Source organism: Vicia villosa, linkage group LG3, assembly GCF_029867415.1.
Source record: "Vicia villosa cultivar HV-30 ecotype Madison, WI linkage group LG3, Vvil1.0, whole genome shotgun sequence".
NCBI classification, from domain to species: Eukaryota; Viridiplantae; Streptophyta; class Magnoliopsida; order Fabales; family Fabaceae; genus Vicia; species Vicia villosa.
Genome location: NC_081182.1, coordinates 63,722,861 through 63,740,301, shown reverse-complemented (window position 1 = coordinate 63,740,301; position 17,441 = coordinate 63,722,861). Strand labels below are relative to the sequence as shown.

Sequence of the window (17,441 nt, the reverse complement as noted above, 5' to 3'; positions counted from 1 at the left end):
TATAATGTTATCATAAGACATAGCACTTTTACTAAATTAATCCTATTAATATGTTAGAAATAATGTACAGATTAATAATTAAATGACACAATCGAAAAAATAGTAATCATTGCTACATTGAAAAGTGAGAATGACATTCATTTTGAAAAAAAATTCTCCAAAATGACACTCAATTTAAAAAGGATGGAGTATATTAAAAATCTAAAGACAAGGTAGAAAGGGTTGGTTGATCCGAAGCTGGAAATGGCCAAGGCCTAGTATATAATTGAGTGGAATTTTCTTTTTAGCTCTTTGAATTTCATGGTTTTTCCAACTAATATGACTAATACTATAATGAAATGAGTCCGGATTGTTTTGTTTTCGATTCTAATTTATGGTACCTCTTATAGTATTCGGTATGGAGATCTTTTATCGTTGTACCTTTTTAATCTTTGTGCTGAAATTTTTTCAAATTTTTTCTTAAAAAGTCATTACGATAAGAAAATTAATGGGATTCATTTTTTTTAGAAATGCCACGTTATTCTCTATGGATGATTCAAAATATTGACAAATCAAAAGTTGTAATTAGCACTCTTAGACTACTGCGACTTATCTGGAGGGGATGAATAGATCTCCAAGCTAAAATAGTCAATTAAAATGTTAGGTATTAGAAAAATTTATTTGAAAAGATGCAAACGGAATGTTTTAATCTAGATTGATAAAAGTAGTCTAAACGAACTTAGTTATTGAAAGTGGGATATGCGCAAGCCATATGGAATTAATACAATGGTAAAAACATTAACACAATCATTTTTCAATTTACCGTTTACCACAAATCACAATGGTTACCTATTTCCAATAAATTTTTTGATAAAACACAAACAAGCATTTTGTCGAACACTTGCTGAGCGTTCGGCTTTTCCGAATTTTTCTTTGAGTTGTGTTGATATGAAAACCACTTATAATCAAAATGATTATAAGTTAATCAACACACAACTTTAACAAAACAATTACACATAAATTCTTACGAGTCGATCGATCAAACAGTGCTATTTAACAAATTACGTAATGAAAAAGTAAAAGCGAGTAAAAAGACAAGAGAGAGATCGGCACAAGGATTTGTTTAGGCAGTTCCCCACTTCGTTCTCGCGTGTGGGTAAGGCTGCCCCTAATTCCAATTTTGAATTAAGATAATTTCTTACTATGCAAAAAGATTACAAGAGAAGTGTTCAAAGAGAAACCCACAAACCCAACTGTTTGATGTTGATTCAACCCCTTCTTTTTTTTTGATCTTGAACAAGACCAAGACACAATAGCTATCAGACTATGCGACTATCGCTACTCCTTTTAGTTATTTATCTCTAAAGATTTCACGCACGACCAATTGTACCTATTGCAACACAAGACTCTCAATTTAATTTATCGTTCTCACGCTACTCTTTTGCGTGATTTATCTACAAAGCTTTCACTAGGCTGCGGTTCCTTCTTGGTCTGTCTTGTACAAAAACCCCAAATCTACCAAAGATTATGGCAAAAGAAGGAAATTCGTAATTAAAAAAATTAAAGAACGTGACTCAAGAAACAATATGTGTCGGCATGTTTGATGCATATGACGACACATGGTATTGAAAGTAACTGCATGTGCCAACCTGAAGAAGTCTATGTGTCGACCTAAACAAAATAGAAGCTACAACCTTATTTGAGCACTTACGTACATGAGCCGACCTGTTTGACGTATGTGTCGACACAAAAAATAATTTATTTTAGTATGTGTCTACCTGTAATATACATGTGTCAACCCAAATGAAACAAAGGCTACTAGGGGTGTTCGCGGTGCGGTTTAGGCGATTTTGACAGAAAAAATCATCCAAAACGCAACAGAAAAAATCGTGCGGTTTGGTTTGGTTCGATTGACTTTTAATAAAAATTCGAAGCAAACCAAACCAAACTAATGCGGTTTGGTTTGGTTTGGTTGGTTCATTTTTTACAAATATTTTATTGAACCATACATATACATATAGATGACAATATAACTTTGTATTTAGACATTCATACACTATCAGATAACAACAAAAGTCGTCATATTTTGACAACAACTTTCTATTTAATATGTAAAAATTGAATTAGACAAAAGTGAAATAATAATAAACATAAAATAATAGTATAAAAAACTATAAAAATTATTAGAATGAAACAAAAAAATAGAAGAGACGAGAGATTAGTGAAGGTGAAAAAGAAAAAAAAAACAAAAGAGTTGAGATATTAGAGAAGAAGATGTGTGATAAAAACGAAACTGAAATAGGGAACATTTGCATAAAAATAAGAAGGTGAAAAAGAAAGAATATAAGAGAGTAGAGATTTTAGAAAAAGAGGGAAGATGTATGTGGCAAAGAAGGCGCGATAATGCTATTAGAGATTTGAGAAGATCGGAACTAAAATCATATGTGTAAGGATGAGAAAATTGTTCGTAATCATAAGGCTAAAGTATAATAGAGTTAAGTTTGGGTTGGATGTGAGTTAAGTAAAAGTTAGATTGTAACATAATTCGGTTTGATTCGGTTTAGTTCGGTTTACAAAATACAAACCGCAAACCGAACCGTGCGGTTTTGTTATAAGATGACCCAAACTAATCCGAACCAAATGCGGTTTTTTGCGGTTTCGGTTTGGTTTGGTTTGGTTTGCGGTTTTCTATTGGGTTGGTTTGGTTTTGAACACCCCTAAAGGCTACAGACTTTATTATTGAGTTGTATGTGCCAACTTGAACAGTGGATGTAGGGATGTTCAAAACCAAACCAATCCAATAGAAAACCGCAAACCAAACCGAAACCGCAAAAAACCACATTTGTTTCGGATTTGTTTGGGTAATCTTTTAACAAAACTGTACTGTTTGGTTCGGTTTGCGGTTTATATTTTGTAAACTGAATCAAACCGCATTATGTTACAACCCAACTCTTACTTAACTCACATCCAACCCAAACTTAAACCTATTATACCTTAGCCTTATGATTACGAACAATTTTCTCATCCTTACACATATGATTTCAGTTCCGATCATCTTAAATCTATAAGTATTATTGTACCTTCTTTGCCACATACATATTCCCTCTTCTTCTCTAATATTTACTCTCTTATATTCTTTCTTTTTCACCTTCTCAATTTTTTGCAAATGTTCCTTATTTTAGTTTTTGTTTTTGTCGCACATCTTCTTCTCTAATCTCTCAACTCTTTTGTTTTTTCTTTTTCATCTTCACTAATCTCTCATCTCTTCTATTTTTTTGTTGGCTTAATACCCTTTTTGGTCCTTTACCTATACCTCTGGATCCATTTTAGTCCCTTTTCTTTTAAAAGGACCAATAGAATCCCTTGTGTCTTCAAATAGTGTCACGTTAGTCCTTTCCGTTAGGCCTGTTAGTCAAAGTCAAAATTACAGGCCACTTGGCATACACATAACGCTTATGTGGCACGTATTCATCAAAAACCCAGATTTCTGGCAACATTCATACTATTGCTCATAAATTCATCTCATTCTTGCAACGTTCATACCATTGCTCATAAATTCATCTATTCTTGCAACATTCATACCATTTTCCAGAAATTTATCCCATTTCCAAAACTCCTTTTTTTACAATTTTAAAATCTCATCTAAATATTCTTCAATTTTTATTTTTCTTGCAATTTGTGTAATCGGAGAAATTCTATATCCTTTGTTCTCAATCTTAAACCATCATCAAAACATACTTAAAATTAAACTCTTAAAAGTAGCTCCTTACGGAATAGTTCTCAACCAAATTGAAGAAATCATATTATTTAAATAATTAAGAAATCATATTCCAGAAAACCCAGAAAATTATCTACAGTAGTTGAAAAAAAATGTAATACACAGTGGAATAGAGAGAGAACAGAGAAAGATTAACAAAATTCATACCCACATATATCCACAATAATTTCTTTTTGTTCACAATATTTGACTATTAAGTTTAGTTGTTTGAACATCTAATTCAAATCTGGGGTGTTTAACTCTCTCTCCCTCCACTGATTATGACAAATTGATTGAATTTTATACACCTAATTTCAGATCTAGGGTGTTTAACTTTCGTTAAAAAAAAAGTAAACCTTAAACAAACACACATAGCGAAAAGGACAATGATTCTTGTTATGATTGATAAACAGATGAAGAAAGGATTAATTTGGTCCTTTTAAAAGAAAAAGGAGTAAAATGGATCCATAGGTATAGCTGACCAAAAAGAGTATTAAACCTTTTTTGTTTCATTATAATAATTTTTATATTGTTTTATGCTATTATTTTATGTTTATTATTCCACTTTTGTCTAATTTAATTTTTACATATTCAATGGAAAGTTGTTGTCAAAATATGACGAGTTTTGTTGTTATTTGATAGTGTATGAATGTCTAAATACAAAGTTATGTTGTCATTTATATGTGTATGTATGGCTCAATAAAATATTTGTGAAAAACCAAAGCAACCGAACCAAACCGTATTAGTTCGGTTCGTTTTTTTTTAAAAGTCAACCGAACCAAACCAAACCGCATGATTTTTTTTCTTGTAGTTCAGATGATTTTTTTCGTCAAAATCGCCTAAAATGCACCGCAAATACCCTTAAGTGGTTTTAGCGACACATATAAATGAAGTTTCTAATTTTGCAATAGGACAATTTGAATAGATACATGATCCTTAATAAAAAGAACATTATAATAAAAGTTGATCCATATAGTAAAATAAGACTCAGTTGTTTTTAATTCTTAAATACTATTTTATTTCTAAAAAGTTATTTTAGATATAATTCTCTTCCATTCATTCTTTACATAAGATGAAAATCCTATATTTTATTAAGAATAAAATGTAACACCTATAACTTTTTACTTCCAATTATGTTAATTCTTTTTTTAATTTTATATTAAAATTTAAAATTAAATATGCTTCATAATATTCCTATCAAAATATAGTAATTACCAAAAATTTAAATAGGAATGCAATTTTTGAAAATAATGGTCGCAAAAATAATATTGTCAAAGATTATAATTTTAATTCTTAAAATAAACACACATGACGTTTGTTTCATTAATTACACATAAATATTTATGTTTTTTGAAAAATTAATTATGAGAATCTTAACACAAATATATAAAATATATTTTTGTTGATATTTATCACATTTGTGAGTATAAAAGTAAAAGTAAAATTATATCTAATTATCTAAATTTATTCCAACTTTTATGAGAATCATATATGCCCACCCTTTACCTTGAAAATAAAAGCATACAAATATGAATGTTGTTTTATTCCTAAAATATTTTATATTCGAGAATCAATATTTTAATTTTGAAATAAATACAAGAATCTATATTTATAACTTTTATATTTTTAGGAATAAACCTTTACAACCTTGAAACAAACACTCTTTAATTTAATTAAAGGCTATTTCGATATTATGAAACTGTATTAATGATTATTATTTTTTGTTGTAATAGGATGTTTCAAAATACAACTACAAAAGATTAATAATTTTTTATATATAATACTGAAATTAATTTAAACTAAAATTTCCTGATTAAGTTAAATATCAACTTAGCTGACTAATTTTTATAAAATAAAATGACAACTAAATAGAGTAATAAACAGCAAAATTAGTATCAATAATTTTTGCAGAACCCACATTTTAATAAACCGCGTGCTCCCGCCTTCAATGCTTCATTTCCTTCCTTTCCTTTTTCTTTGTGTTTCAGAAAAGAAAATTTTACTTTCTTTTTTTCTCTGTTCAATTGCGTCACCATATATTACCATTTTACCCTTGCACCACCGTCTCATTTTTGTTCTCATTTATTTTCCCTGTTTCTATTTTAAAGATTTCTAACAACACACATACACACGCTAACACACAAATATCCAAAAAATATTAATAATAATAATAATAATTAAATAAAAAACGAACGTGTTCTTGGGTTCAACCACTTTCTCTCTCTTGTTTCTCCTCATTTTCTTTCTCTCTCTTCTGAAACGAATTGAAATTGGCACAATCGCTAACAGAAATTCGCTGACACGCTTTGAAATTAAAACCTATCTGTGCTACGCATTTATGAACTCTTATCTCCTTCTTTAATTCCTTCTGCTCTGCTATCTGTTATGAAGTTACTCTGTGGCGGTTCTTGTTTCTTCACATTTCATTCTTCATTTTTCTGGAATTTCAATTTCAATTTCGTTTTCAATCTCTCAGGTCTTCTTTCTAATGCTTCGTCCGTCAATCAATGAATGCATTGTTGAGAGTGACTCTCTGTTTTTCGGAATTTGATACAGGTGATAGTGGAGAATTTGTTCAAGGTTTTGGTGATACTAATAAAGGCTTTGAAGGTGTTCTTGGTTCTCTAGATGGGGAAATGTGACGATGAACGCTGCATTTTTCCTCTTACAGGGTTGCAAATTAGGTATGTTTTCATGATTATGCATGCATGATGGTGCTGGTGCTTTGTAATTGAATGTTTGATGGTGTGTTGATGAAATGAAATGCTGTTGTGAAATTGAAGATGGAATTGATTTGAATTTGAATTTGACTTTGACTTTAATTTGTTTATTTTTTATTTTTTGGTTATAATTATAGGGTTGAATTTTATTGGATCATGCGTTTGTTTCTTTATTTATGTGAAATTTTTTGTCAACTAAAATTGAAATGAGTTTTGTTTCATTCATGAGCCTGGTGCTGCGTTCTACTTTTTTTTTTTTTTTTTAAATTATTTGATTATTAGTATTGAGTTTTTGGATTCTGGTTCATAGGTAATTTACTGTTTTATGTTTTCTAGAGATTCAATGATAGTCACATTGTTTTCTTGGAATTGGAAAGTTCAGCTGGCGTAATGCTATTGATTCTTTCAGCTATAGTGATTTAAGAATTCAACGAAGTTTTCTGTTATTGTAACCGAAAATGTTTATGTTGTTGTTGTTGTTGGTTATCTACTACTGTGTTTACATTGATCGATAATACTAAGTTAGCAGAGTTATTTGTGTGTTTCTGTTTTTCTCATACTGATCTAATTCATGCATGTGATTTGTTTTGCAGAGACTTGCAATCTTATTTTGCGGATCTTAGTCTTTTCCTTGCAAATGATAGTAAAAAAATGTATATTTTTGTTGACAATAGACCATGGTTGAGAGACCTTGGTTCACGGGGAGCACACTTTTGGCAATTGATGGTTACCAAGGTTGCTAAACACACCACAATCATTTGAAGTAATGGTTTCCTGGAATACAAGTTAATTGTTTTTGTTTATCTGCAGTCAAGGTTGTCTCCTTTTGCATACAGCAAAAATCGAAGAGAAAAAAAAGAAGGGAAGGAGGTTTCTTCTCAACCAAGCACGAGTAAACCAAAGAAATTGTTCTCAGTGATTGAAGCAGTAGTGTCATCAAGAAAGAGAGTGTTGCTGCCTGTAAAAAACATAAGGAATTCTTTACAATTCAGCAGTGAACTACATAGAACTCTACATGGCTTTATTGTATTTGAGGTTGCATGGAACAATGTTCGTGGTATCAACTACTTTAATGAGCTCCAGGTGTTACAATCTCTCTGGCAAGCTTGTTGTCTTTAAAGTTTGTTGTCTGTACAATTATTTATTGATTTTTCTTTTATTTTTCAGACTGATACATCACTGGCTATAGAAGCTAAACTTATGAAAAGATGGGAATTTGACAATATTGCTCAAGCTGCAAGCTGTATGTCTTCATGGTTCTCAGGAACACTTTCCGAACGGCAACTTTTGAAAGGGCACCTGGATTCTGCCTCAGGTGGTAACAGGAATTCCTATCATTGCTTTCATGTCAATGTACATGTTACATATAAATTTAGGATAGCATTTGTAAGAAGCATCTAGCTGTCTGTAGCTTTCAGATTTCCTGTGAGAGCAGACATATACATATGTACTGATACAGGCATATAGCTCAATGCACACACACATCTCATAAAATTTTGATATATGAATTAATTAGTTATAGAGTTGAAGCTAAAGAGACTGGAGGCATCTTTTTCCCACTTAGTCCCTCTCTATCCATTCAATTTTCCTTAACCTTTCTTTGGGTGGAGGCGAGGGTTGAGTTTGAAAAGTTAGAATTATATTCTAGAAGCTTAGTTTACTATTTTATCCTTTTTCCAAACATGACCACTGACTAAAGAGTTTATTGTATTTTACATGATCGATACTAGAGGCTGCATTGTTTTTTAGTTCTGTACTAACACGGACTTTCAATAAACATTTCTTTGTGAAATTTTGACAGGGGAAATATTTTATGATGCTAGTGAGATTCTTTCAGAGAATGTATCCATTGATGACGATGACGATAACATTTGCAATGATACCGTAACTTTTGAAGATAGTTTGGATACCATAACTGGAGCATATTCTGATGATGCCGAAGCGAAAACTGACACGCTGCACACACCTCCTCCTTCTGGGCCTTATAAGAGAAGAAAGTTACTGAATTCCTTTAGTGCTGAAGTTGATGTTGATAGCTATTCAGCAGCTGAAATTAATAACTCGTTGAATTGTTCTCCGAGGTCTGCATCTGTTTCTGATGATGGGGTTGAAACCACTCAGTATAATGATGCTCTACTGTTATTTAGGTTTAATGATCACGACCTCCCATTCAAATTAAGGGATGTTATTGTATCTGATCTGCGATTGCTTACTTTGTTAGAGGCTGGTCTTCCATCTTGGGTGATCTTCCTTCAGTCATATCCAGTGTTATGCAATCTTTATCGTCCTTGGATGTGTCCACTTGTTAGACTGTTATATGTTATAATGTCATTTGTCACTGTCCTCATTGGATTCTATGATTTATACAAAAATGTTCCAGTTCTCAAGGCAACCGCATCTCGTATATGTGGGCCTCTTTTTGATTGGATTGAAACTTGGGAGATGGTTTCAAGGGTCAAATACTTAGGGACAATGCTGTTTCTACATAACTTCCAGAAGGCTGTTAGGTGGTTTCTCGCCTTTACACATACTACACGGTCCTTTTTTTCAGTTCTTGTTCAACCTCTTATAGAGTCAGTAGTGGAGATTTTTGGATTTCTTCTCCCAAGCTTAAATATTTTGTTTGAACTATTAGAAAGCATATTCTCTGTCATTTGGTTTGGGATTGAGACTTCTTGCAATCTAGTGGGAGATGTGGTGGAACTACTCTTTTTGCCACTATGGTTTATCCTCACCGTTGTTTGGAGGATTGGTAGGTCATCACGTGTTTTGGACTTCTAGTGCTGTCTGTTATTTTTTAAGTTGACCATTGCTTTTAACAGCATAGTAAATAATTTTCATCTGATATACAAACTATACTAATTACCTGCATGTTCTTTTCTTCAATGTACTGCAGCTACTTGTGTCTTATATCCTCTATTTTGGATTCTCTGGGAATTTCTATATGCCCCTGTTCGTCTAGTCATGACACTATTCAGTTTTCTGGCTGTAATATGCACACGCATTTTTAATATACTTGGAGAGGCATGGCAGTTTCTTGGTAGCGTAATCCGGTTGGCTTCATCTTCTGAAGCCACAGTCAGCAGTTATGAAGTTTCCGTGTGGCGCTCTCTTTGGAATGATCTTTTTTCGCAGGTTGTAAGATGGCCTATCAATAGTTTTTGGATGTAGGTAGTTTCATCAAAGAATTGATGGGTTTTTTATACTTACTTTTTCAGATTTTCCGAGCACTCAAAAGCATAGTATATGGGTTTGTTGCCTTTTTCGCAGCCTGCAACAGGCATCGACTAAGGTATATTTTTATTCTATTCCTATACTGGCAAATAATTTATCTATCACGTTTTTACATTTTTGTACTATAGCTTAAAAGACAGTGTTACTTAAAACTCATTGAGCTATTGCACTGATAAATTTAATCATAAAGTCAATATTATATTTAAAGTGATGTGTACTTCTTTAATTGAATTTCAAGGCAACACTGGTCATTTTTGGTAGAATAGGGAGATTAATATTGGAAGTGAAGCCAGTCATTGTTTTAGATGTAAGGAATTTGGTAAATATGGCACTCGGTTCATCTAAGTGAGAACTGAGAAATCCAACTCTATGATGGCTTTACCATTGTGTTGACAATGTATTATGGCAATATATTTATGAAAATACATTTTAAGAATAGTTTAAGGGATTGATTCTGACTAGGAAACTCCATAATCAACGTGTCAGTAGAATGAGCCTTGTGGCTCACAAAAATTGATCTTAGAAGGGGCCTTGGACTTTCAAAGAATTTAGCTAGTTGGAAAATAGGATGACTCTATTCAATGAAGGAGTAAGGAATTGGTAAAAAGTAACACAATGATAGACTTAAAGATAATTTACAATTATTTCCCATTTGTGAAAAGGCTGAATAAATATTTGTCGCTAACTTTAATTTGGCATGGTCATATGCAGTATCTATAATCATATGCAGGAGTTTATCCAAAGGTTATATGGTCGATGCCAAAGATCACATCAGTCAGATCTTACCGGCAATAGAAAAACTTGTTTGGCAGTGGATCTGGTGAGAACCGTTAAATTGAGTAGAATGTTGTTTGTTGTGGAAAATCTTATTCTAGCTCTTATTTAATAAGCTTTTTTTTCTCCCTTCAGTTTTTAAAATCCCTGTTCCATGTTGACGCTTATATAGTTTTGATTGAGGAAAAATGATAAATAAGCTGGAGCAAAACTCTCTTCACTGATTTAAAATGGAATTCTTTTCTTTTTTTTTGACCGAAAAATGGAATTCTTTTAAAATGCACAAAACAAATCAAAATTGTTTCTGGAGCGTGTAGTTCCTTCTAAAAGTTATAGCATTGCTACATGTTACTTTCTGTTAAATAAATTAGAATAAGCCTATTTTTTCTTATTGCTTCTATAGATCAAATAAATTTGATAGCATTCTTGAGTTGTGCTGCTTTGTATGGAAATAAGCTATCATTATTGAAGACATTAATTGATTCTCAAGGCCACTTATATAATATTCATTTCAATTCCAGGCAGAAGAAAAAAAGAAAGTTTAGCTATGTCTATCAAGATACCGCTCTTGCGTTTGCAAAACTAGTTTGACAATCCTGACATCAATCAACTGCACAGAAACACGGTGTTTGGGCGTTCAGGCATCCGGGTGTACAGCTGCTTCTTCTGCGATCCCATACGATTACATACAAAGAGTCTGAGATATTCGTTTTCTTGGTGACAAATTTTGTTTATACACTTTTCACCTAAGCTCCATCTTTTCTCTTACTACGATTTGCATAGTCTAAGTTATCATATGTATATATGTATAGGAAACGTGTAAATTTAGTCAAAGTAATTAATTCCTTCAATGTATATATATTCAACACATCAATTTTGCATAGTTGACAACCACCGAGTATATAAATTTCTAACTAGCATTGTGCCCGTGTTTTATCTAGAAGTGAGCAACTACATATTAATGCTTTAAATTTTAATAGTTAGATCCTATTTAAGATGGGACCTCTTTATTTAAGATGGCATTCAATCCTCTCACTCTATATTTAAGAAGTACTCCTATTTAAGATGGGACCTCTTTATTTTAAAAACAATTGAAATAAAATACTACTACTGCTTTAAATATAAAATTCTTTTCGTTAAGACTCCTTTTAAATTTGTAAGTATATTAATTATTTACTTACCAACATATTCTTAATTTTTCTTTTGATATATTTGTCTAGCACTTGTACTTTACTTAGCCCTTTCAAAGGCCTTATCGGTGGAGTCAACCTCTGTAGGGGATTAATTCAAATTGACTTGAAGGGTAGCTATAGCAATGATAATATACTTCTTGATCCGGTTAGGTTAATATATCTTTGATCGATAAGTGAAAAGTGTTATGTTAATATACCTTTGACTCGGTTAGATTAATATATCTATGACTGATTAGTAAAAAATGTTATGTTAATATACCTTTGGTCTGGTTAGGTTAATACACCTCTAATCGATAAATAAAAAGTGTTATGTTAACATTACCTCTGGCTCGGTGTTATATCTCAAATTTGCCATATCTTTTTCACATTTTATCTAGCTTATAGCTCTTGCTCATTTACATGCATAGCTCTCTTAATCATTCATTTAGATATCATGGCATTCATGTGACATCTTAGGTCAAAGGTTTGTTAATTTGTCCTCAATGATATTTGGTTCATCTGATCAAGTGGTGTTCTTCATGTTGCTTGTGATGCAAGTTATTAGGATTCTATTAAGTTTCACTAGGGAAGAAAGAAGAAAGACTTTAAATAAAGAAGAAGAATTGAAGATATTTACATTTGGAAATAAGTTGACTTTTGATCAACAAGTCAACCATGGAAGGTAGACTTTTGTTGACTAAATTATATTGACTTTCCCATTCATGATCAATTCCTGCTACAATTTTAGATACAATGTTGGATGCATACAATGGTTATTAGAGTCAAATTGAAGGATTTCAAAACAATTTGATTTCAAATTGAAAAAGGAGGAAAGTTGTTATTTTCATTCAAATCACTTGGATCACAAGTCATTTTAGTCATTACAAGGCTAAAAAGTGCAATTACAAAAGATTACAAAAAGAGAGAAAAAATTACATTTTAGAATAGTTGACTTTTTGGATAAACTGTTGACTTTTGGTCAACAGTTGACCATAGACCTTGACCATTGACCTTCACTTCTAAAATAAAACTAATCCTAAGACTAATTCTCTTCGGTCTTCAATTCCACCCATTGCCTCTTCATCTTGACCTTCATATTTTTTCATGTACAAGAAGGCTTCAAAAATTCCAAACCATGCTTGGTTCTATGCATGACTTGCTCCCTTACACCATGTTACCAACCTGCAAAACCATTTAGAACCAATTGCAAAGCGTATGCTGATCCATCAGTACAACGTTCATGTCATCATCAACATGGTTCAAGCTGGACATGTGTAAACAGGTTCAAACAAACACTCATGATGCAATAATACAACCCATGCAGTGCAACCAATCACACAGTACAAGTTCAAGGCAACTTAAAATCAAGAGAAATGCATCCACAGTTCAGACATGTCCATAATCATCATTCAGCTCAAACATAAGAGTCTAAGAACCATACATACAGTTCAAATAAAATACATACAATGCATCATTCATGTTCAGTACTTCATCTCAACATGTGCATTCTACTATTCATGTCCAAACTTAATTACAATACTCATACCATGTGCAAACCAAAAACAAGATACCAGGTGCCATCATGCCATTCAAGCAAGGACATCCAACATAGTTTCAAGTACAAGGGGAATAATTCAAGAAAGCCACTCATTTGACATCATTTCACTTTAACTACAATTCACACTTAAATGTTAAACTTTTTAAATCACAACACTCCCAACCTCCAACCTCATTTCTAACTACCTAAAGTTAGGTACAAACTAACCTTTAACCATTCTTTAACCAACTTAACTTTCTTAACAAACTTTCAACCAACTTGTAACCATCTAACAACATAGCTACCTCTAAAAAAAAACATATGCCACCTATCCCATCACAATGACCAAACTACCCCTAAAACTTACTTCCCCCCACAAACATTCAAACTAACTAACTTTTAAAACTCAAACTAACACACTTCCACTCTATTTTTTCCACTAAATTCAGTTTAATACAAACACGAATCACTACTCAATTTTACACCCAAAGAAATACATTTTCTAACTAATTCTCAAAAATCAATCCTAATCCTTGATGAGCTCTAAGCGTCGAATCACCATCCAAGGGAAGAGATTCAACGATCTCAAGCCACCTCAACCTCTTTTCCCTCCAAAACTAATTCAACCTCAATTTTAAAAACAGTCCCATTTTGAAGGTGCAAGAAGCACCAGAAGGGGGTTTGAATTGGGTTGCACCAAATATAATCTTTTCGCAACTTAAACACAAAGCTAACAAGTGAATAAAAATAAATGAACATAATTATATTTATCCTGGTTCACTATTAACGAAGTTACTTCGGTCCACCCACCAAGGTGATTTTGCCTTATCAACAAGAACTTAATCCACTATAATCAACCGATTACAGACAACCACAATAAATTTGATCAACCTTGTTGACAAGTCTAAAAGTTTGTTGATCCTTAATCTCAAGCCAAAGACAACCACACTATGTCTGATCAACCTTGTTGACAACCCCAAAAAAGTTCAACTGATCCTTAATGTCAAGCTGTAGACAACCACACTGAATCTGATCAACCTTGTTGACAACCTCGACATGTTCAGTCGATCCTTATTGACAAACCACTATGATCGCAACCAAAGTTTTCTTGAGAATCCTGACTATATTCCACAATATTTAAGTACAACAACACAAAAGTGTTGAAAACAAGATATGAACAAAAGCTCCTTGCTAAAAATACAAAACTATATAAAGAATATCTCAACAGAGTTTGTGCAACGCTTTAATGTAGTTTTGTAAAACTGATTAGTTGATTTCAAATTCTTCCAAGTCTTCTTTTTATAGCTGAAGAAATAGATCCGTTGAATGGTAGAATAGGAAACACAAATTCAATTGTTTTGTCTCCAACGGTCATGGTGGGAATGGTAGACAACAAGTATAAATAGGACTGCCCTTACGACACCCTATAAGAGTAGACGTCATTGGCCTCGTGTTTGAATAATTGTGGAGTAGTATATGTTGATAAAGTAAACTTTAGAAATAAGTTCTAAATAAATTTTAAAATTTCCCCTTGCAAAGTACGGTAAGAATTTATGGAAACACTTGATCAATTACCGATTAACTTCAACAAACTCTTTAGTATTTATTGGAAAACTATTCAATAAATAATTCAAACAACTACAGTTTACCAACTTAAACTTTTAACAACAATCAATCAAAATCCAACGTTCGAATTATGTTAAGATAAAGTAGTTTTGGGAGTAAAACATCCAGTAAACGTCAATAAATCCAATTAACTCCTTCTCTATTTTCAACAAAATGAACGTTTATTTGTCATATAGTCACTCTAATCTCACATGTTTTTGACCAAAGCGCTGCAGAAAACACGTGGACCGAATCGAATCCAATAAAAGAAACACCCCACAGTCCCACACTGAACTCGAAGTGTAGATTACATTTCATCGAATCTATCGCACCGGCAACCAGTACAAACACAAAAACGGTCGTGTTTCTTTGAGCAACGTGTCATTCATCATCATTCACTGGGTCCCTTTCCCTTGCCAGCATCATCTCCATTATCATGCTTCATGCATATAAAAGGGCACAACTCTCTTCTACTCTCTCACACACTCACTCTCATTCTTTCATATCCTTCTCACCATGCATCGTTTACTCATTGTCTCCATCTTCTCACTCACAGCACTACTTGCATTTACCGATGGTAGTTACATTGGAGTAAACTATGGTCGCATAGCCAACAACCTCCCCTCAGCCTTCAAAGTCGTTAAACTCCTCAAATCACAAGGAATCACCCGCGTCAAACTCTTCGACACCGACCGTGCCGTTCTCCGAGCACTATCCGGTTCCGGAATCAAAGTAACCGTCAACCTCCCCAACGAACAACTCTTCTATACAGCCAAGAAACTCTCCTACGCAATCTCATGGCTCAACAGAAACGTCGTCGTTTACCAACCCCACACACTCATCGAAGCCATCGCAGTTGGCAACGAAGTCTTCGTCGACCCACACAACACCACCAAATACCTTATCCCCGCCATGAGAAACATTCACAAAGCACTCATCAAGAACAATCTCCATAACACCATCAAAATCTCCTCCCCAATCGCACTCTCCGCTCTCGGATCCTCATATCCATCTTCAACCGGTTCATTTAAACCTGATTTAATCGAACCGGTTATTAAACCCATGCTAGATTTCATCCGCGAAACGTCGTCGTATTTAATGGTAAACGTGTATCCTTTTTTCGCTTACGAGTCAAACGCTGACGTCATTTCATTAGACTACGCTTTGTTTCGTGAGAACCCGGGTAACGTGGATCCGGGTAACGGGTTAAAGTATTTTAACATCTTTGATGCTCAAATCGACGCCGTTTTTGCGGCGCTTTCGGGTCTTAAATACGACGACGTAAGGATCGTTGTGAGTGAGACAGGGTGGCCTTCGAAAGGAGATAGTGATGAGGTGGGTGCGTCCCCAGAGAACGCTGCTGCGTACAACGGTAACCTTGTTAAAAAGATTCTCACTAACGGTGGGACCCCCTTGAGACCCAATGCGAATCTGACCGTTTATTTGTTTGCTCTTTTTAATGAGAATGGAAAGGTGGGGCCTACTTCGGAGAGAAATTTTGGAATGTTTTACCCTAATATGGAGAAGGTTTATGATGTTCCGTTTACGGTGGAGGGATTAAAGGGATTGAAGAGAAACTAGTTGAGCTGAGATATTAATTCATAGTTTATGTGATCAGTTGCAAATTTGTTTCAATGGGTTCTGGATTGGATTGTATCATTAGTAATCTTGGGTGTTACTTTGAGTTTGTTTGTATCAATTAAATTTATTTGTAACTAAAATTTGCTTTGCAGATACATTTTGATTTTGTAATTCATATTAGAATGTTACTCGTCGTCTTATAATGTGTAACAGTAATAAAATAGAGTTTTTGACTATGGAAATATGTTTTAACTAGTTCCGATATTTGAAGCTTGAGAAGCAATAATTTTACTCCAAAAAGACCATTAATTTTTTTAATTTAATGATTGAAAATAATAAGTAATAATTTTCTTTTTCCACACTTATGTTAATAACTACTTACTCTTGAAGATCACTCTTATTATTATTATTATTATTATTATTATTATTATTATTATTATTATTATTATTATTATTATTAGAGAAAAAAAGATATGCAATGACAGTGTCAACCAATCACAACCATGTATTAAATTAAAACACAATTTTAATTAAAAAGTGTAAGGATTTTGATTGAATTTATGTGTAAAGTTAGTTTACACTGTCAGTGCAGTATCTTTAAACTATTATTATTATTATTATTATTATTATTATTATTATTATTATTATTATTATTATTATTATTATTATTATTATTATTATTATTATTATTATTATTATTGCTACTACTACAACATAGGTTCACTTAGTAATGTTAATATCCATTTTTAATATTCAAATACATATCGTTAAAATACAAGTTTCATATATCTTCTATATACCCTATTCATATTATTCATATCACAAAAAATTGTCTTACGTAAGTAATGCACAATTTAAAAAAAAATATTGAATTTATTGATTTTAGTGATAAAATGAATATTGTTTATTAGAATAGTCTTATTAATTATAATTAATAAAGTGAAAGATAATAAATAGAAGTATAGTACTAGAAAAATAATAATAAATATTATATTGGTATAAAAAATAGACAATTATTTTGAGATAAAAAAAATATAAATGAGACTTTTTATGAGACGGAGAGAGTATAATTCTAAAGTAAA

At 32.5% G+C, this 17,441-nt stretch overlaps 2 protein-coding genes and 1 long non-coding RNA gene across 4 annotated transcripts; 2 read left to right on the top strand and 1 right to left on the bottom strand.

Annotated features, from left to right (window-relative positions):
- Window positions 1–5,632: 5,632 nt before the first annotated feature.
- Window positions 5,633–11,435, top strand: LOC131661683 (uncharacterized). Of its 2 annotated transcripts, none has more exons than XM_058931290.1 (10): window positions 5,633–6,140; window positions 6,293–6,420; window positions 7,050–7,191; window positions 7,267–7,539; window positions 7,624–7,771; window positions 8,258–9,208; window positions 9,353–9,591; window positions 9,675–9,748; window positions 10,402–10,510; window positions 10,986–11,435. In XM_058931290.1, exons 2-10 carry the CDS (start codon window positions 6,365–6,367, stop codon window positions 11,007–11,009), a joined length of 2,016 nt encoding a protein of 671 aa, XP_058787273.1. In that variant the 5' UTR covers window positions 5,633–6,140; window positions 6,293–6,364; the 3' UTR covers window positions 11,010–11,435. The 2 variants fall into 2 exon arrangements, with proteins under 2 accessions (XP_058787273.1, XP_058787272.1); XM_058931289.1 differs by having other exon boundaries at window positions 5,633–6,212.
- Window positions 11,436–12,447: 1,012 nt separating this feature from the next.
- Window positions 12,448–13,339, bottom strand: LOC131655959 (uncharacterized). Its single transcript, XR_009299927.1, has 2 exons — window positions 13,183–13,339; window positions 12,448–12,818 (listed from the first exon to the last, which is right to left on the bottom strand). It is a non-coding gene; the product is annotated as an uncharacterized LOC131655959 (long non-coding RNA).
- A 1,849-nt stretch (window positions 13,340–15,188) lies between these two features.
- Window positions 15,189–16,595, top strand: LOC131661681 (glucan endo-1,3-beta-glucosidase 11-like). The gene has a single exon (XM_058931287.1). The coding sequence runs from the start codon at window positions 15,295–15,297 to the stop codon at window positions 16,357–16,359; it is 1,065 nt and encodes a 354-aa protein (XP_058787270.1). The 5' UTR covers window positions 15,189–15,294; the 3' UTR covers window positions 16,360–16,595.
- The last annotated feature ends 846 nt before the right edge of the window (window positions 16,596–17,441 follow it).